At 46.4% G+C, this 20,813-nt stretch overlaps 1 protein-coding gene across 7 annotated transcripts; it reads left to right on the top strand.

The window, feature by feature from the left end:
* The first annotated feature begins 1,121 nt into the window (after positions 1–1,121).
* On the top strand, positions 1,122–20,200 carry LOC138472030 (TAR DNA-binding protein 43-like). 7 transcript variants are annotated; one of them, XM_069609947.1, is made up of 8 exons: positions 1,122–1,321; positions 13,625–13,681; positions 13,912–14,158; positions 15,209–15,369; positions 16,567–16,707; positions 17,490–17,594; positions 18,177–18,347; positions 18,438–20,200. In XM_069609947.1, exons 2-8 carry the CDS (start codon positions 13,670–13,672, stop codon positions 19,008–19,010), a joined length of 1,410 nt encoding a protein of 469 aa, XP_069466048.1. In that variant the 5' UTR covers positions 1,122–1,321; positions 13,625–13,669; the 3' UTR covers positions 19,011–20,200. The 7 variants fall into 7 exon arrangements, with proteins under 7 accessions (XP_069466048.1, XP_069466052.1, XP_069466049.1 ...); XM_069609948.1 differs by having other exon boundaries at positions 1,185–1,321; positions 18,180–18,347; XM_069609951.1 differs by lacking the exon at positions 17,490–17,594.
* Positions 20,201–20,813: the final 613 nt, after the last annotated feature.

The following is a 20,813-nucleotide window of genomic DNA, read 5'->3' as shown; positions in this document are numbered from 1 at the left end:
AGCAACGGAGTGCCAGAGCTCTGTCACGTCACTAGAGGTGCCTGCCAATGAGGTGAGCACACCTCGCGCATGCGCACTTACACGGCCGGCCTTAGGGCATAGCGGGGTGCCATGCTCCCCAGGGCACCATTAGCAGCCCCCCGCCATGCAAGCTCAGGGGAGCCTTTCAAGGGCTCCCTTGAGCGGGCGTAGTGGAAGAAGCCTCAGCAGGTGCCCTTTTGTTACTAAATGCACCCGCACAGGGTATTCAGATGATTACCTAGCTGCTCTGACGCGAGAGCGAGGCGGCATACATGCCAACCCTCCCGATTTTTATGTGAAAAGTGTTGCTATTTTTCACGTTCTCCCGCAAAAAATAATTCCAGCCCCAATTCATTCCAATGGGAAACTTTATGTCTCCCGATTTCGCGGACGAAATCTCCCTCCCACGTGCCTCGGAATGTTGGCATGTATGCACTATTCCAGGGATTAACTCCCTGCCAGGCGCTGGAGCGGGGAGTTGTAAAAAAAAATGGCCCCCATCGACCAGGGGCGCGCGGGGAGGCGCACATTTTTTGTTAAACAGGCTGGGGCGCTGCCCCTGCTCAGGCCAGCCCTGCGCATTATGGTTTCCCAAGCGCAGGCAGTTGCCGGCAGGGAGGAATAAAGATGGTTGTAACGTTCTCCGCTCTTCGTGATTATTTCTCTCTGCACTGGAGTTAACCCCCGGTTCCCTCCATTGCATCCAGCTCTCCTTTGTGTCCCTTCACATATGAAGGGCAGGATACCCACCACCTTTCACAGTGTTAGTCTGGATAAGTGCAGGTACAGGCGGCTGCACCAGACGGCGACGCATGCCTCTGTGTGCAACTAAATTGGACTTGGAATGTTGGAAAGAGACAACACTATGAACAGTAGTCCTCTTTCAATCTCCAGCACGCGCAGTGACGCTCAACAAACTACGTAGCCTACGGCTTGACTATACCAAGTGTTTGGGAGAGGGGAATTCAAATAAACGGATTTAACTTTTAATTAAGATTGTCATCTAGCAACCTCCAAAATATAACAGACTACAACAAAAAGCAAACAACAATAAATCACACTCCGAGTCAGTGTAAAGGTACGCCTATTCATGGCACGTGAAACTTCTACCTCCCCATGTTCAGTGGATTGGGCGGTAGGCGCGGCCACGCTGTCTGTTGTCAGCGCGCGGTGCTATTTCGCACAGCCATTTTGTTCGGGAGCCGTGACGAGGAGGAAGGTTTAGTACGACCGTTGCGGCGCAGACTTATCTTTTTGACCGGTACCAATCTATCGTTGAAGACGACGGATTTAAACTGAGGTGAGGCACTGCGGTAGAATCTTCTCTACCCCCCGATAATAGATACGGTGCTCAGGGTACCGTGCGTGTAATGCAAGCCCAACCACCCATCGATACAGTTGATGGAGTGCCAAAGCGAACGACTACACGTTTCTCGTGCGGTTCTTCTTGGCGGCGTCTTTGTTATAGAGGTGCGAGCGTAGTTGATTTGTGGTGTTTACGCGTTAAATGTGTTTTTTGTTTTTGTTGGGGGATCTTCTAATCAGTTTTTGTGGGGAGGGGGCATTTTGTTGAACGGCGTCGCGCTATCTGTGGACTCTGTGTCCCGACTCCTCTTTGAATATGCGTGGAGGATAGATGTTGTGGGGGCCTGAGTTCCCATACCATAGTGATCCCCGTCTCTAATAAGATTTCGCTCTGTAACCCAGCGAGACTCGGCCCGAAAGGCTTGCTTGGTGCCATCTTGTCACCTACATTACGGGGTTTATGGTTGGTGTTATGAAAACCTTTTTTAAGAATTTAATTTAAAAAAATAGCTGCAATACTCTGCGCTTTACAATGTCTCATGTTTACCTTCTCTCCGTGCACATTATGTGCTTTCTCGGCTGGTCTGCACCGCCTCGCATTCATATCAGCTATCCAACCTCGGTTGGGCTTGGGAGGCGGGTGCCTTCGTGCGGTAATGGCCGCTTCGCTTACTGGCAAAACACACTGAAGTAGCGTTTACTTTTTTAGTCTGTTTTCCTTCGTGGGCGGTGAACTTAGTTGAATAAACCCAAAACAGGGAGGCGCTTTGACTGAGAAATGTCCCTTGAATGTAGTGACAACCGCGCAAAGTGATAATCCTGGCCAAATGGTCGGGCATAATGGCGGCGATGGATATATTTACCCTCTGTCTCTTCCCTGCAGTGAATTTGGAGGGGTAGTTACATATAGCAATAACACATAGGTGTGGGCAAGATCGGCCTGAAGTTAAATTCCTGAGCCGGTGCAAGGCCCTTTATGACTGTACCGATCTATCCTGCCACTGTGCAGATGCCGGGATATTGCGGCATGGACATTTTGTGTTGTGAGCTAACCCCGGCCCGTGGTTTTTTTTGTGTGCAATAGATTAATAACTTGCAGACAATTTGAGTATTTTTTATTATAGAAAACGAACGTTTATTCGGTCGATTTAGGGTGATCCTAACCTGGTCAAAATCACATTTCTGTGATCCTAGCCATTCCTGGGTTTAAGCTAAAGGGGTGACCCCAGTACAAGTTCTTCCGGGCTAAACCTGCCTCTGGTAGCCTTTCTACCAGGATTAGTTAAGTACCTTACCCCTGTGTGGAGGGCAAACCTTGTGTTGAACTGTACATAAGGGTGATTCTTCCTCAGCTAAGATGACCCAGTAACTCTCCCCTGTAACAGATAAAGAACAATACCTTGTTAAAACAAACCTATCCTAAAGAAAGAACGTTAATAAATGTGCACAAAACAACCCAACATCCCCGTTACATGGAGTGGGTGGATGCCGCATCCCGGCCGCCAAAGCGACCCTCTCTGCTGTGGGTGGGAATGTAAAGCCCCCTCCTCCCATTTCGGAAGCTGGTTTGGGTGGGGCAGGCTACCCTTTCCATCTCCTCACACAGGAGTGGAGGCGGAATGTAAACGAGCCTGTTATGCCAGCTTTCCTTCTAGTGCTCCCTGCATGGGCTGTGTCAACTGCTTGGCACAGCTAGCCCCCAAAGGGGAACGTTTCTTGCAATATATCCAAATAATGTACTCGCATACAGATTATTTTGGAAGAAAACAGATCGGGCGATCCTGGCATTGACCTTGTCCCAAGCACATTTCTGGGTGGCCTTCTGCCATTCCTGGATTTCAACCAAATCGATAAACACTCAATTCGGTTTACTGTCTTTTCCGGGTGACCTGGTCACTTCCAGTTTTAGTTCTTCTGTGTCAAACCCGCCTCTGGTAGCTTTTCTACCTGGATCAGTTTATAACTCCCATACCCCTGTATGGAGAGGGGGGGCCTAGCCTACTGCAGTTGAGTCCAGCTGTCTTTAATGGTGTAACTACCTGTCAAACTCTCCCTAACTCTGCGTCCAGCAGGTAATGCTCATGGCTAGCACCCGCAGTATGCTGCTGCCTGAGCTAGGGTTGCCCAGTAACTCTTCCACACTCTGGGTGTGACCCTTAGTGCCCCACACCGTTACCTCAAAAACTCACCCAAGCCCTTATTCACAATCTGCTCTCCGGAGGGCAGCGAAAAAATCCTGGAGGAAAAACAGAATGGTCATGGTCTGGTAAGTGTGCCCCATCGTGTGTGGAGTTATCAGGTCCTTTCACAAAGCATCCTATGTCTTACAAACATCACCTGCCTTCCACCTGCATGAATTTCTTCGTAGCCTTATTAATCCTCCTCCTAGACTTCGCCACATCAGCACTGGACCCTACTCCTTGACATTCCCTCCTAGGAATTCTCAGACCCTAACATCTCAACATCTGGGCCAGGATTTGTATGCCCTCCTCAATCTGATGCAGTAGCACCCCTTTCCTGTGGAGTTAAGTCTCACTCACCCCGGGGGTGGATCACTAAAACCTTGGTAGCTGCCTTTGTCTTTGTACTGCAGGCAACAAGGAAGACCGTCACGTGCCTGACATTCCAGGCCAGATTTTTTTTGTTGTTGCCCGGATGGGGAAGGCCGTAGGAGAGCCATCTGGGGAGGGGGTAGCTCCTTGGGTGGAGGATAAATAAGGGGAGACATTACCTTCCTATTCAGGACCATGTGTGGGAAGGGGGGTGGGGGCAGGAGTCGGAACTGAGGAAAGGATGGAGTGATCTCTTCCCCCTCATCTGGACTGATCAGTTTGGGTGAGCTGCACACTAAGTCTAGGGTGTGGCCAGCTATGTGTGGGGCCTGATATGAGTTGCATCACATTGAGGGCTTCCATGTTGTCAATGAGGTGATGGGGGCGGGAGGGGTAGAGACAAACCAGATGTTCAGATCACCGAAGGTTACGTGTGGGATGAGAGATGATGATGGCCGCACCAAGTCTGAGTTCTGTTATAGCCTAGGGATCTGTATAGGAGAAGGAAGCTGAGGGAGAAAGTGGGGAACGTTTGGCATTTGACTAGCTGCGATTCTCAGTCGTCACTCAAGGTTGTTCCTCGGTGTGAGTTGTCGTTTGTGGAGGAGGGTGAAGGAGATCAGCTGCAGATCTGTGTACATTTTTATTCATTTTATTACATTTGTTACTCGCCCAAACCCTTAGGTATCACGGCAAGGTTACAGACCGCTTAAAAGAATGGAGCCGGTGTGGCGCAGTTCTAAATGGCAACAGATACATGGCATATAGTAAAAATATGTGATTACAGTTGTTAGCAAAGCAGAACAAATAACTACACTTTTTTGACCGAGGGAGCTGCTGAGCTTCTGCCTTACGCAGTGGTCTTCAAACTTTTTTGGCTCCCGCCCCCCTAAAAGTGCCGGATGGACAGAATGTAGAAATCGCTATGAACTTTTGCGTGCCGTCACCGCACCCTACTCCCAGTACAGACACTGGGCTCTCCCCCACCACTATCCCAGTTCTGCCGCCCATCCTGCTCCCACCACAGTCCCATAACACAAGCATACACACATCCATACACACTTAAATAAAAAATAAATCGCCATGAATTTACCTTCTGCATGGGCCTGCTCATGGTTGCTAAAACGCCCCGCTCCATGTTGCTCTGCCCATGTGTGCGAGGAGGCGCAGGACCACCCCCTCACACATACATACATGCAGTGCCCCAGCCAGCATTTCCAATGAGCTATGCAAGGCTGGCGAAGCAAAACGCCCCCAACGTTGAATGGCTCAGTGATCATGTGCGGCTGGGGAAATGAATTGTCAAAGGCAAACAGTGTTTCCCTTTGACAGTTCAGCCAGCCCAGGAGCACCCCCTCAGCTGGAAAAAGCAGCTGAGGGAGTGCTCAGTGTTTCACTGGGCTGGCTCCTCGGTTACATAATGGGTGAGGTGGCCAGTGGGTGAACGCCCCCTCACCCATTAGGGATGAGTCGGCAGGCTTGGACTGGCCTATGGGGCAATAGGCCAATGACTAACAAAAATGCAAAATGCTAGTGTAGGCCAATCAAAATGGGCCACTTTTTTGGCCAATGTGGGCCAGATTGAGGAGTTGCTTCACTATGCAGCTAGTAGTTTTGACCATTGTTGCTGAATAAATATTCTTTAAATATCACAATTGTGTTTACATTTGAATAAAAAACAACCCCTTGGGTACTATTCAAACAGTCTGTGACTAAAGGACTGAATATCCATTTGCAACTGCTGGCCATGTTTTCATTGGTGCCTAAGACCGTTTTATGGTCCAGTCTGACCATGTGAGCTGCCCCCTCCCATTTCCTCCAATCTAAAAAAATATATATATATTTTTTTTTTACATTTCATGCTGGGCACAGTTACGGGATGTGCCTGTTACCTTTGTTTAGAACTTGCAGTAACTTTGCAAACCTGTCCACTCCCTGTCCCCAGTCTTCGGTGTGCGTCATTCACAATCCTTCACAGAAAGCGTGCTGTACCCCTCGCCCCCTAACCCCGTACTTTTTTGCCATGGCAACCTGGCCTGACTAGTAAAGCCATCCACTTTATTTCCCTTGCCTGTGTTATTTGTTCTTATTGGGAAACTGACTAGTTCCCAGGACTCAGTAGTGGGCGACTCTTTGGATTCTTTTTTTAAAAAAATTGCATGGATCACCTTACAGAAGTGCTGGTAGGATACTTTGTATCCTTATGTAGTGACTGGTTATTTTGACAATACGCCCAAGTCAAGCTTGTGGCAGTTTGACATTTTGAGTTTTTTAATGTGACTTGTGCACTTTTGCATTGAGTGCCTGGAGACTGCCGTTGGGTTGTAGCGGAGCACGGTATAAATTAACATAACATTTACTGCAAATGTCAATTAAAGGTGGCTAGCACCCTAAGATTCTCCCCTTCATGGGAAGACCTGGATGTGAAGTCCTGACCTGGTAGTGGGCCCTGTTGGGGAACCTCTTGCAGTCATCATGACTGCACAAGATGCACTTGCCCTATACACCAGAGAAAGAAAATGCATAATTTGGGTAACAATATGCAGCCAACACTATCGTGACCACACACATTAAAATTCACCCCCACTGCTTACACAACAAACATACTTGTGCAAGGAAACATCTATTACATCATCAATATACATCATGACCATACACACTCGCCTCCACTGGGTACACATTCTAAACATACACTGAGTAAGGAAATGCACACATGACCACCTCCACTGCTTACACAGTACAAACATACACTTCAGCAAGGAAATATATAATTCAAGCAGCAATATGCTGCCATTACATGTGGGCGTACAAGACAAGCTTGCACCTATAACACCCCTGGATGCACGCACACATGCAGTGAACACTATTAATGCACTCTTACTGTGCACCCTTTGGAACCCATGCTCTTTTGGCTTTCTCGGGTTCGGGGTCCTTTCACTTAGCTTCTCTGGAGATTAGTCCCTCAAACCTTGGGATTCTTCAGGCTCTCTGAGCTGGTCTATTGACTTTTTGGGGAATGAGTATTTGGGAGAATTCTTGTGGTCGGGGTCCATCTTCTAACTCTGGTAATGGATTCCCCCAAGGTCACCAGGCTCTCCAAGTGGTAATCCTGACAGAGCAGCCAATGCCCACCTCAAAGGAGGTAGAATGGAGTGGTTCACAAGTATTGCACATTTTTTATGACCAAATAAGAATGTCCCCATCTCATACCCTATCTTCCTTCAACACCTGTCTAATGACTTCTACCTTTCCTACTCCTTTCAAGAATGCCACTATCATTCCCACCTTGGTTCCAACTATCGGTCTCTCTCTCTCCTAAACTTCTCGAATGGTCTATTCTCAACTTTCCTCCTTAATCTCTAACCACTCTCTCCTCCCCTCTAACCAATCTGGTACTGTCCTCAACTCTCTCTTTTCCTCACGCTACTCAACATTCCTCTATTCTTATTCTCATTGAACTCTGCTGCTTTTGATACTGTTGGCCATCCTCTTCTCCTAAATTCTCCTCATTTGGCCTCAAAGACTGTCCTTCACTGGTTCTCCTCTTAATCTCTCCAACTGCACATTTGCCATCTCTTGGGGTGGCTCCACCTCTCCCACCCATCCTCTCAACCACGGCGTCCCCCCCAAGGTTCTGTCCTTGGACCCTTTCTCTACTCACTCTATACTTCTTTCTTAGCCCGCATCATCTCCTCCTTTGGTGTCGCATCATTTCTATGCTGATGATACCCAGCTCTTCCTCTCCTTCTCTTCTGGCATCCACCAGAAGCTTTCTTCTTGCCTCTCTGCTATTCAATCTTGGATGTCCTCTCACTTCCTTACACTCAATGCTGACAAACCCAAAGTCCTTTTCTTCCCTACTTACACATTCCCTCCTCCCTACCTTCATTCTCTTTCCCCCTCCAAACTCTCCTTCTCTCCCCATGCCCGTAACCTTGCTCTTCACATAGATCCCCACCTCTCTATCTCGCCACATTTCTCTTACTGCTAGATCTTGCTGCTTTAATCTTTACCACATCCGTGAAATTCGATCCTTCCTAACCTTTCATGCGACTAAACTCTTAATCTCCTCTATCTTCTCTAGTCTTTTCTACTGCTCTACTCTGGACTCCTCTCCCCACTCAAATCTGTCTACCACTCTGCCATCCGCTCCCTTTGCTTTCTCTCTCTCCTCATGACTCCATCTCCTCTTCTCTCACCTCTAGGTTGGCTCCCATTCCACTCCCAGCTTAAATTAAAGTTAATCTGTCTAGTCTTCACATCCCACTATGGTCTTGCCCCGCCTACCTTTCCTCCCTCCTCACTTTCTATGCTCCTTCTCTCTGCTCTGCCGATCTCTACTCCTTCTTCCCCAACTTTTGTACCTCTCTAAAATCCATCCGCTTTACTCCCTCCTTCTCCAACTTCCGTACCTCTAAAAATCCTCTCCCATTCACCTCCCTAAAACTTTGCTTCCTCTCTTCTGCTATTACTTCTACCCACACCACCTACTTCTTACACCTCTACTTTCACGCTACTCCCCCCACCACCCCACTTCCTGCACTATTCTAATCCTCATCTCTTCCTTCCCCCTTAGACCCTCTGCTTCCTCTTCTGATCTTGCCACTGTTCATAGCTCCTACTTCCTCACACCTTGGTCCCTCCCTATTCTATCCTCTTCTGTAATGTAAATTGTTTTTGTACTGTTTTCTGGTTTAATTCAATTGTTACTTAATGCTTGTATCTTGTTACTCTTGTAAAGCGTTTTGAATTAAAACGCTATATAAATTCAATAAAATACAAATACCATATTCATGTAAATTATATTTTTAACACAGATGAATTGCGCTAATATGTAAAACTGGTCACAATTTATCAAGTCAATGTACATTTTGACTGTTTATAGTCTGTCCTGCCTTCAGTAACCAGCATGTAAAATAACTTTCTGTTCAGACAAGTTCCCAAAATGCCAATAAGGATCAGTATTGTGAATCGGGCCAGTCTTTGGCGGGCAAGAGTTAACTTTGTGCGAGGAACATTCCTGGGGCTTGGTTGGGGGGAGAACCACACAAGTTCTTGCAGTTGAAGAGGCTCAGGGAGGATGAAGCAAAGAAAATGGTAGACTGCCTGCGCCGGAAGTTCAGGAGAGCTATAACCGTGGGACAGGAGAAGCTGTTCTGCAGGATGTGATCTTCTTGCGCAGTGGATGTAGCAGGCCAAGTTCAGCTGCTATCAAGCAACGATCTCCAAAAAAGACCAAACATACGAAAAAAGTATTTGGAGAAACTGCATGCATTCTCGTGCCTGTTTGTGGAACACAATGCCAACGGAAATTGGAACCACAGAAGACCATCTCACCTTCAAAAAATCGCTTGTCAAATGCCAATGACCAGCAAAAAGGGCTAGCTACTGAGGCCTGAAAAAATACCCCAACCCCTCCCACTCCTCCTTTCTCAGCCTTGCCTCACACTAGACCGATCGGCAGTAGCCAATGTTTTGCACTCATAGGAACTTGTGGGAGAAGGTAGCGCTCTGAGTTTGGAGAGGGGGCGGGCGGCCGGTCTACCGCAGCTGGAAGCCTTGGCGGGTACCACTGAGTTGCAGTTGGGATGAGCTCTGAGGGCATAAGTGGAAGAATGTTGAGTAGCAAACGTACTCACTAATCCACCCAACTCCTACATAACTCACTATTACTATACATTCCTATAGGCTAGCCACACTACCCAACCTCCTAGACACTGGGCCTACCCTATGGACAGAACAAACCATTGCATACCACCATAAACGCCTGCCAACCTACACATAAGATTCAATGAAACGCACACCATCATGACTTTCTCTGCATACAACAAACAGAACCCCCCCCCCCCGCCCCTCCTTGCAGATAAAAAAAGCCAGTGTGCACAATTGTACTAGCAGCCAAACCGCACACAATACACATAACCAACACTAGTACAAAACTGAGTCTTACCTTAAGGATACAAGACGCCAGGTCACACAACCAATTCGCACACAGGGCAACACACAGCCGCAAGTTTCTCTGACCTAGCCTCATTAAGGCACACGCCCTTAAAAAAAAATATATATATATTATTTCAGAGCCAGGCAGGAGTGCCTCGGGGTGGTAATGGTGCATGGTAGAAGCCAACAGAATAGCAAGGCAGACCATTGCATGCCTGACATTACAAGTCAGACCATCTCTCTTTCAGCCCAGCGTTGCCACCTCTCCGAGGCCATTGGTGAGCTCTATTCTCTGCTCTTGTTACAAAGGAGTGTCCGATGAACCACATTTTTTTTTTCGCATGCTGCGGTAATGGGGGGGTGTTAAGCAGACCCAAATTACTGAACATGACAACTCAAGTTATGGCAAACATTGCACCGCTGCACTTCTACTACACCTCTTGTGATTGCGCAAGTCATGTGAAAATCGCCAGCATTGTTGACACTGCCGGGCTCCTGGCAGTAGCCTCACCCACCTAATCCCGAAACATGGGTTCCCCTTTCCTTATACCAGTCCAAATCTGTTGTATCTCTGGCCTGACCTCGCCTGATGAAAGGCAGTTGTGGCTGCCCCAATCCTGAAAGAACGAGACCAACCCTTCCCTTGAAACCCTGCTTTTTGTAAAGACGCAGCTAAAACTTTCTGAAACGGCGTCAGTGGGGAACCATCCTCGTGCATACATATGCCCTTTGGCTGGCCTGCCAGCAAGGTACTGAGTAGCTTGGTGGTACAACTATTCGCATCCATGGTAATGTTTAATGCAATATACTTCCCTTTGCCCTCTTCATCCGTCTTGGACCTCCTCACTTTGTAACCATTTCCTGGGTAGTGAACGAGACATCTGCACGAGTGCCCTCCCCAAACCAGCTTGGTTACCCGGAATGCCACGAAAAAGACAATTGCAAAAGCTGCCCTGAACAGTGCGCCCTCAAACATTGTAGCGCAACTGGGAAGCTCCCATCAACATCTATGGGCTGCTAGCCATCTTTTTCAGTAGTCCACTCCCCCCGCCCCCCGCAGCGTCCTGGAGAGCCACATGCACAACAAACGCTTTGTGGTATCTTCATTCCCACCATTGTGCTGTAAAACGCCACGCCACAGCTGCCAGGTGACCTGCCTCCCAACGTTTGGGTTTCCCCTTGTTGCGCGCCCCTGCACTTGTGTTCCCAATGGTCCGTTTCACCCCTCTGCTGATGTCCTCAAGAATGTAGCATAGTTCTGCTGGTAATGGACCTTACTCCTGGAGCAAAAGCTCCCTGAGCATCTGCTTTGCAGCGCCAGTTGCTACCACTCTGGGTTCTCCCCTGCCTGTGGGTGGGCCTTGTGGAACCTTTCCCACTGAAAACGAGAGACCGTATGCTACGTTGTTAGCAATCGCTTGGTGACGAGCCTTAAACTCGTGTGCTAATACAGGCGTGTTTCCACCAATTTTCTCAGCAAACCCAGGACCACCAGACAAGATGCTGACTGTAAATAATTGCCTTGGCCACACCCCTGTTGTCTGATCAAAAGCGTACCTTTTTTTGCATGGCCCTTTTGCTGTGGTCAGGGGAGCTATTGCAATCGGCAAGAGCTCTATGGCCATGATATTCTTGGTCCTGCCTTTCTTTTGTCACTAGGTAGGCCACCTCTGTGCACACTATTGCTCTCCAAGTAGAACCCCCAAACCCTTTACGGCCTGAAGCATCAGAGTACAGTTGTAATTCACCCATTGTGTTCACCAAATGTCAAGATCTACCTTCGGAGCCGTACTGAGACCACTGTGCTTTGAGTTACCCCTGCTGTTGCCCATGTCAACCTTCTTGCAAAAACTCTGCCCGCAGGACTGAGTAGTGCAGCAGAATGTAGGTTCCCAAGCAATTGCTGCACTTTCTCCTGGGTTGTCCTGTCATTAGATGAGATCATTAAGCTTAGCCAACAGCTCTTCCACCTTATCCAGGGGCAACCTGCAGCTGCCCCTAATGGTGTCTCTCAATTCACACCAATGTCCAAACATCAGTCGGCCCATGTCTTTTCTGGTGCCAAGGGTACTTTCAAATGGCACATCAAGCTCCGTAAAGAGGCTAGTGCAGCTGTGCAATACTGGGAACCCTTCTTACCCACAAACAGGAAACTGTCCAAATGAAGAATCTGGCCACCTCTCTGCTCTTGTTTGCGTGCTGCCCGTTCCAGAGATGATTTGGGCGCCTCAGTTAGTGCACATGATAAAGAGCAGCCCATTTGAACCCCAACAAAAGGAAATGTACGTACGGGCTGGAGTTAGAAAGGCGACTCAGTCAATTTTTGCTAAGAGGTCCCCTTTGCCAATTCCACTGCCAGGTCTATGGCTTGATCAAACGTGGCGTAGGTTATGGAGCAGTACTCTGGATCCATCCAATAAATAACTGGTTCACCCTTGGGGTAGGTCAAGTGGTGTATGAGCCTATCCTTTCCTTGCTCCTTCTTGGGCACTACTCCCAAGTGGGATGGGGGCTAGGCAAAAGGACCCATAATGCCCAACTTCCTTTCTAAGACTTTCTGTCACTTGCTGGCAGTTTCTCCACTGATGCCAGTTCTTGGGCATTCTCACATCCATTGGACCTTCATAGGGAATCCAGAAACTATCCCTAAAGCCCCTGTACAAAAGCTCCCTCCTGGTTTCTAGGATAACCGTTCCATAAGGCATGTAGCCGAAGTATGTGTACAGGTGATTGCCCTTTTTCCCCATCTCGCTTTACTGTGCTCAATAGCCAGCACAAGTAGTCTTCTTGACTGATGCTGCCTGGTGCCCTCCTGTTGGCACTTGGCAGGCCACCCCGTTGGGGCCTTTCGTCACCTCTTGCTCCCTGCTTGGCAAAAAGGCTGCCAATCTTTTTTTGGTTGTTTTGTTCCACCTCCTTTTCAAACCATAACTGCCTGTGTGATTTATTCATATCTGTATTGGCCTGGCTAAACCTCTTTACCTTACTGCCCATGTACGCTACTCAGCCTTGCATGTCCTTTTGATCCCACGTCCTCTTGGGCACCTGTGCCACCTTGATGATAGTCCAGCCACCTTGTTGCCCCAGCCCATGAGGGCGAGTGCTTTTCCCACATGTAGGTAAGTGCTGCTTCTTGCCTGTTTTTCCCGCCCTGTCCTTTCTCCTGCGCCAGCCTTCCTCCTGCCTGAGGCTGTAATTGCCCCTCCATTGGACCCACGTGACCGAAACGGGCTTCATCGTGCAGATTGTTCTTCCTCAAATCATTAAAGGCTAAACAAATGCTGCAGGGTTGCAATCGGAGCCAGATTGCGTAGGGCGGACCACATTTATCTGTTTTCCAATTACCGTCTTCATCCCCCAAACAGGAACCTGTAAATATTTTCGGCTTTTTTTTTTTAAATTCCTCCACTTTCCTTTGCTGACAAAGGCACCGCTGCTTTCCTTTACTATTTTCTGCCCTTTTTTCCTCCACTCCCTCCCGTTTCTCATCAACCAGAAACTTTTTTTTTTTTTAAAATCTCATAGCTTGTGCTGCCCTTCTATTGTCCCTTTTTTCCTGCTCTTCGTGTACCCTCTTCCCCATGTCTGACTTCTTAGCTCTGCTTCCTCTCTACACTTGGCCTATTTGTCTACGGCTGGCAGAACTCGGAACTAAGACTTGTGGTTCTTATTTTCAGAAAGGGCTATTTATATTTGTGATTTTGTCTAAGGCTATTGCTGCAGCAAGAGCATGTTGATGCAGGTGGTGCACGTTTCTGTGATAGTTATTAATGTAAATACACTGACAAGGTCTCCTACCTTTTCAGGACTCCAGGAACTGTTCAAGATTTATGTGAAGCAGCTGCGTTGCCATGTATGCTCAAGTAAGACACCGTTTTGATACCAAGTGGCACTTAAACAGTTGATGCATGACATACATGTAAAGGGTTTTATTTATCCTCGAGTTTAGAGGTTGTCGGCTGTTCTAGGGCCGTTTGTGCTCCTCCACTAGGTGGGGATTGGTCAATTGGATAGGACGTGAATTTGTTCTTTTCACTCCAGGTTTCTTGCAGTGAATCTTTGTAAATCTCCTGCTTTCTCGTTTCTTTTCTAGGCTACCATGGAGATGGAATATATTCGTGTTTCCGAGGATGAGAATGAGGAGCCAATGGAGATACCTTCTGAAGATGATGGCACAGTTCTATTATCCACTGTTGCTGCCCAGTTCCCCGGCGCCTGTGGTCTGCGTTACAGAAATCCAGTCAACCAATGCATGAGGGGTGTCCGCCTTGTTGAAGGAATCCTACATGCTCCAGAGGGGGGATGGGGCACCCTAGTGTACGTCGTTAACTATCCTAAAGGTATTATTTTCCTGTTGGCTCCTTGCCCTTGCTTATTCCTCTGACTATGGATAACATGGAAGTGTGTTTGGCTGATATTTGATTTTTCTATTTTTTTACATTTGTTATAGTGCTGTCAGTAAAGCAAGGGGGATTAATCTGATTACTGACGAGTAATGACCATTTCTTATCCTCCCCCATACTTGACAATGAGGCTGATGCCTCATGATAGAAGCTCACACCGCATTTCTTTGTCTGTCCTTTTCCTCCTGAAGATACTGCCCCTTCATTATTTTCAACATTGAAATCTCTAAATCGTAGAACTAGGAATAATGATTGCCAATAAGTCTGTTTCCTTGTAGCGTTTACCTGTGAGGCGTACCAATGTATCCATGTAGGGGCCTATGACGAACCACACACCAATGAATGCCCACCTCTCAGCTTTTATTGGCACGACCATGTGCTTCCACCTTTTAGTGACACCTGCAGCACAAGACACTGGCGCTATTTTAAGGGCCTTACCACCACAGCTGTCAAATGTGCTGACTGATACGTTTTGTTCCTGGCTGATGGACCAGCTCTGATTAGCAAATTACCCTTTTTTGTGTACAGGGGAGTGGATTAAAATTGTTTGTGGGGATCCTTTAGGCGGTGTAGTATTTTAGTAAGGGATGGACAAAATGGCCCAACTTCCCTCTGGCGTGTGGAAAGGTTATGTGGTGGTTGCCACCACCCAACCCTCTGTAAATGAATATCTAGACCACTCTTCCATGCCCACAAAGAGCCACAGTACCTGATTGTTTGCCCTACTTGCAGGTGGATCGGCCAGCTATGCTTCACGGGCAAATATTTAACCCACTCCTAAAGTCTACAAGGTCCTGGGGTGGTTCTGTTTTAATTTGGAGTTGATGCTCTGTCCACGGGGTGGATATCCATACCTTTGCCATTGGATTTTGGTACTAGTCCAAACTTCACCACGTGTTAACTGTAACATAGCGAGGGGGAAATGGAAGGACCATCGGGACTCTAGGTGTTTTACCCTCCATTTGGTTTTAATTTTTTTCCTTTCAGATAACAAAAGGAAAATGGATGAAACGGACACGTCTTCCGCTGTGAAAGTCAAGCGTGCTGTGAAAACATCGGATCTGATTGTTCTGGGTCTCCCTTGGAAAACATCCGAAGAGGACCTGAAGGAATATTTCAGCACCTTTGGTGAAGTAGTCATGGCGCAGGTTAGTGCGTATTGCATGTACCAGGGGTTCACACCGGTTTGGCTTGATGGTCTAATGTTGTACTTTGCCCCTCTTCAACCCCAGCTGTGGCACAACCTCTCAAAACCAAAGGTGCTCGCTGTACGCCAGTCCTTCTGCAGTGACGTCATGCCTCTTCTATTGCGGACTACTCGAATTGTAATTTAATGTAAATGTTAGTACTGCATATCATCTGGGATATCCTCTCAGTTCCTAGCACCTTCCACCCATGATCAGCTTATTTTGTATCGTCATTTATATTCTGGAAACTTAGCCAGCATTTGGATTTCAAAATGCTTGCTAGGAATTAGCCATTTTGCAGTATTTTTGGAAGTACCTCCCTCCCTGGTGTTAAATACAAATATTCTGTAGCCACCTAATAACTCTAAACATATCCTGCATGTATCAATTGGGTAGCTGGATTAATTTATTTATTTTTTGGTTCGAAAAGACAAACCGGATCAATTGCAACAAAACGGTAAAAGTACAACAATTTTTACGTAGTTCCAGCATTTCAGCCTTGTTAAAAATGTAGCTGATCTTAGTATTGATTCCCTTCCATTAGATGTCCTCAGAAGTCGCTCCATCGCCAAGTGATTAATTGCGAACAAACCTAACATTTCCAATCGCCGATGTTTTGTTGTGGGGCAGCCAACTACTTAATGTTAGTAGTATACGATCCTGCTATATCCAACATTGTGCAATTTAGGAGCTGGGAAATAAAAGTATTTAGGAATCTTTTCTTTCAGAAAAGCAAACAGATTCATTGTATAAAGCAAACATTTATCCAATCCCACTTATTTATTTTTAATTGTTTATCTTTCTCCGGATTAGTCAAAAGATCTGTTACTTCCGTACAGTGTTAGCAAAGCCTAATTTCAGTGAGCTAATTACTTGCATTTTGAAAGCCCAGCCACCAATTCTTAAAATCCCCCTGTTCCCAAAGTGCTCTGCGTGAGGAACCATATGAGCAAGCGTTCAACTCTTCCAAGCCACTAATGACCATTTCATGTCTAATGATAGAATTGGGCAATGAAAATGGTTGCGTTTAATGCCTTACTTCTATATAAGGCTTTTGCGATTAAAAAAAAAAAAAGTAACCACGTACTAACTTGAATTCTCTTTGCAGACTATTACGGTGTGTCTTTTGTTCCTAATGACTTTGTGTTTTCTTTTTAGGTGAAGAAAGATGCAAAGACTGGCAATTCAAAGGGATTTGGGTTTGTGCGGTTTACGGAATATGAAACCCAGGTTAAAGTAATGTCCCAGCGGCACATGATTGATGGGCGATGGTGTGACTGCAAGTTCCCCAATTCTAAGGTAAATGGTGCCAAGTGTGGGTGATACTAGGGGTAATTTAAATCTTGGTATGTAGTTCAAAGGACAGTAAAATGCAGCTTTTGTCCTATTGTCTTAAGCTTACCCCTACTGCGTACTCTATATAGCAATGGTATCTTTACAGACGCGCATATGCCATAATTTCATGACTAGTTCTTCCCAACAGAAGTTACTTCAGTATTCTGACATTGATGTGTTCTTGGAAAAAAGCTGTGAACCTGACTTGCATCTGAGCTTCCATTAATACGGCGCTAGCTAGTGGTTTTAAAAAGGGTAGTTGGGCAACCTGTGGGGGTTGGGAGGGTCGGATACCAGAAGTAAATGCGTTGTGAGTGATGGGGAAACTGCTCCTAAAGACATTTGCTATGCCGCCTTTACTGTAAAATACTAGATATTTCCTGCCTCAAACTAAACGAATTGCCTCCCTAGGGTTATATAACCGGCCTTCCGCTGGCCAAGAGCTTGGCGTTAGTGGGGGGGCGGATACAAGAATCCAGGAAGACTAGGTTGCTTTGAAATAACTCGTTTGATGCGTTTTATGCAACCATTCCATTGTTGAATGTCTAGTCCCTGGGTAGATATACATCTCTCCCTCAACTATAACTGGCTGCATATTATATGGTGTAATCTTTAACTTCTTTGGATGGGCCAAAATCTGGTGGCCAGTCACCCTTTCATTCATACAATTCAATGTTGTTCCATGGTTGGGGGCTCTGGTTAGGAAACCGTAGTAGCGGCACATGAGCATAGGATATTTTTTTCAGTATTTTAGTACCCCGGAGGTGACGGGCTATATGAATACCGGAGGGAAGCACAACTACGAATGGGGCGGGGATGCAGACAGCCCCCCCTCGCATTACTGGAACTCGGTAAGCTTTTAACATTTTCACCAGGCCCCTTATCTAATTTGAGGATTGTGATCATGTGTATGGGCTTCTCAACACACTGCATTTCTTGGATGATTTGTTTTGATGTACATGGCACAATTCCTCCCTCTGCCTGTCCTCTTGTATTTATTTAAAAAAAAAAAAAAAAAGTTTACTTAAATTTGGTCTGCCTTCACTATGTGTGCAAGATTGATGCTTCTTTTGTACTAAATATTTGCCAATCCGGAAGAGTATGTGGGTAATTTTATATCCTGGCTGTTTGTAAAAGCGTGCTTGTTTTTTTTTTATTAATGTGGTGAGTCTGCTGCTGTTTGGGAGTTTGTTATCTTGGGCTCTTCGCCTCTTCTCATTTGCTTGGTAGGGGAGATCGTGGTGCATCATATCTTGCTGTAGACTAAAACTATCTTGACACCCATATATGAATCCATTGTAGGGTGTTGATGTGTATGGGGCATTAATGCACTGCTATATGTAATTGTTCTCGAGGGCTTTTGAGTTTTTGTGGATTAAGGAAAATCGGAAAATGTTAGTCAGCAGGTTATTTCATTTTCTCTTGCCCATCAGCAGGGTGCAGATGAGCCCTCACGCAGTCGAAAGGTGTTTGTGGGCCGTTGTACGGAGGATATATCTGCCGAAGAGCTCCGACAGTTCTTTTCCCAGTATGGTGAAGTCGTAGACGTCTTTATTCCCAAGCCTTTCAGGGCTTTTTCTTTTGTTACCTTCGCTGATGATCAGGTACAGTAAAATCATTTGGAAAATAATATGGCAGATAATTGGCGTTTTATGGAGTGGGTAGTAGTAATGCCTTTCGTTTTTGTTTTGTAGGTTGCTCAGTCCCTTTGTGGCGAAGATTTGATTATCAAAGGAGTCAGTGTTCATGTGTCTAACGCCGAGCCTAAAAATAGCAGTAGACAGTTAGACCGAGGCGGTGGCCGATTTGGTGGAAATTTTGCGCCTTTTGGGAATCAGGGTGGTTATGGTCCAAACCGAGGAGGTGGTGGTGTTGGAGGAGGAGGAGTTGGTCTTGGTGGCCCTCCTGTGGGTAATATGGGAGGTGGTGGGGGAGCTCCAGGGGGGATGAATTTTGGAGCATTTGGTATCAACCCTGCAATGATGGCAGCTGCACAAGCTGCGTTGCAGAGCAGTTGGGGCATGATGGGGATGCTTGCAGGACAACAGAATCAGCCTGGTGGGCCACCAGGGAACACTCCAGTGCCACCAGGCACTGTACCACGAGAACCAAACCAGGGGTTTCCATCAGGGAGTAATGCTTACGGAGCCAGCGCGGGATCGGTTGGATGGGGTGCACCTACGAATCAGGGCCCTGTTAGTGGCTTTAATGGTGGGGGCTTTGGGTCATCGAGCATGGAGTCTAAATCTTCAGGGTGGGGAATGTAAATGGTGATGGGTAGACTTGGGTTCTTGTGGGGAGTTACTTTTTCTAAGTTCATGGTAAGTATACTGTAAAATACATGTAAACAGTCCGAGTGTGCAGCAAGCATATGCAGCAGTATTTTTGACACCATTTTTTCTTTATTCGTTGAATGCTCTACATTTTATACTTTCCTCTTTAAATGTGGGCTGTTGAAATATTGAGCAGGAGAGATGATGGTATTATCTGTACACCAGCTACTGACGTTTGTTTAAAGTTTGGTCAGTTTTGTTTCAGTTTTTGTTCTCCTTGTGACTTGGGAGTGCATGGCTTCAAAAGATTGGGTTAATATACTTTTCTTTACATGGTCTTCCCTCATGTACGAGCACCCAGTGAAAGCTTCACCCGATCTCTACGTTCATCTTGCTGCCATTGTTCTGGAAAGAACACTTCTCGAAAGCACAGCTGTAACTATTCTCGGGATTTCTTTTTGGCGACTTTCAATCAAACGCCATCCGCCCTGCTTGTGCTACGTCTTAACACGGTGGGTGTTGCATTTTTATCCACTATTTGATGGATTCGTACCAACGCTAGACACGCAAGGCTGAGAGATGGACCAAACGGCTGTTTGAACTTTGTGGAATTGATGGTGGTGCCGAGGAATGAGAGGGTTGGGGTATGAGCGAGGGGCAAAGAGAAGAGCGCGTGCAGAGACCTGGTTGAATTCTTGGATTTTTTTTCAAACATTGCAAGATTGTCTCTCGACCCTGTGGCTTTGGTGAGAAAGTGTGCAGAGCAATGGGAGCAAGTAACGTACGAATGTTTCCTGGACTCGGAAGACATCAGATCTGTTGGACGACTTGCACGGGTTCCCATGCCTTAACCAAAATAGTTGTATGTTTTTTTATTTTTTAAATGAACTGTATTTTCCCCCTTAATGTCTACTGCTGTGAATGCTGTATGGGATATAATTTCTGTTCTTGATCTGTAAGAGTGGCTATGCGGACTGTAGCTTGTGCTTCGGAAGCGAGCACAGGATGTGCCACGGGACGTGTGTCTCCTGATGCAAGTCAAAATGCCTGTAAGAGTTAAAATGCCTGTTAGAAACACAAAAGAATGTGGTCTGCTGTTGTCATTTGTTCGCATTTGGATGCTTTTTTACAAGTTGTAAATATAGGTAATTCTTAAAACATTTGAATAAATGGTCTTCGTTTTACAGCTGTGAATGCGGATTTCTGTTAAGGTGGGACCTTTCATACTTAAATGGTATTACCTTGTAATTGATACCATCTCACCTTAATTTCTTGATGGTGGGTTGCCATGCAGCAGACATTTCCACATCGATCTAGGAGCATTGGTAATAGTTTTCGCCCCACACTGCGGGGAAAATTGCTGAAGGTCTTGGCTAATCACGTGGCAACGCCCACCCAAGCCTTCACTCTTAGTTAAAAACTTTGGGCCCGATTCATGGAATTTATTGCACGGTTAAAATTGACTTTGCACTGCCGACACAAGGCCTAATTCATGGAACTGTGCAAAGTGTATTTTTGCAGTCATTTTTGTATAAAATGAACTTTACACAGTTCCGTGAATTAGGGCTTTTGTCGGCAGTGCAAAGTCACTTTGAACCGTGCAAAAAAAATCCATTAATAGTGCTCTTAACAGGGTACTGCGTTTTCAAATTCACCTGCAAAAAACACAGGCCACAGTTAGGGAAACTATGTGCGGGGGGGGGGGAAATCTTAAAGGATATGATGTACGGCCCCCACAAACATTTTAATGTTTAAAATTTGTTTTTTTTTCATGATGGTTGCGGAATACATTGCATC

The sequence above is a fragment of the Ambystoma mexicanum genome, chromosome 8 (assembly GCF_040938575.1).
Source record: "Ambystoma mexicanum isolate Mex_15411 chromosome 8, UKY_AmexF1_1, whole genome shotgun sequence".
Lineage (NCBI taxonomy): Eukaryota > Metazoa > Chordata > Amphibia > Caudata > Ambystomatidae > Ambystoma > Ambystoma mexicanum.
This window is presented reverse-complemented; position numbering and strand designations above follow the sequence as displayed.

What these genes read in the sequence shown, in the direction of transcription:
- LOC138472030 (XM_069609947.1), top strand. An exon ending in GTGAAGTAGTCATGGCGCAG is followed by an intron (nt 15,370 to 16,566) that starts GTTAGTGCGTAT and finishes TTTTCTTTTTAG; the next exon opens with GTGAAGAAAGATGCAAAGAC. An exon ending in CCTCGCATTACTGGAACTCG is followed by an intron (nt 17,595 to 18,176) that starts GTAAGCTTTTAA and finishes CTTGCCCATCAG; the next exon opens with CAGGGTGCAGATGAGCCCTC.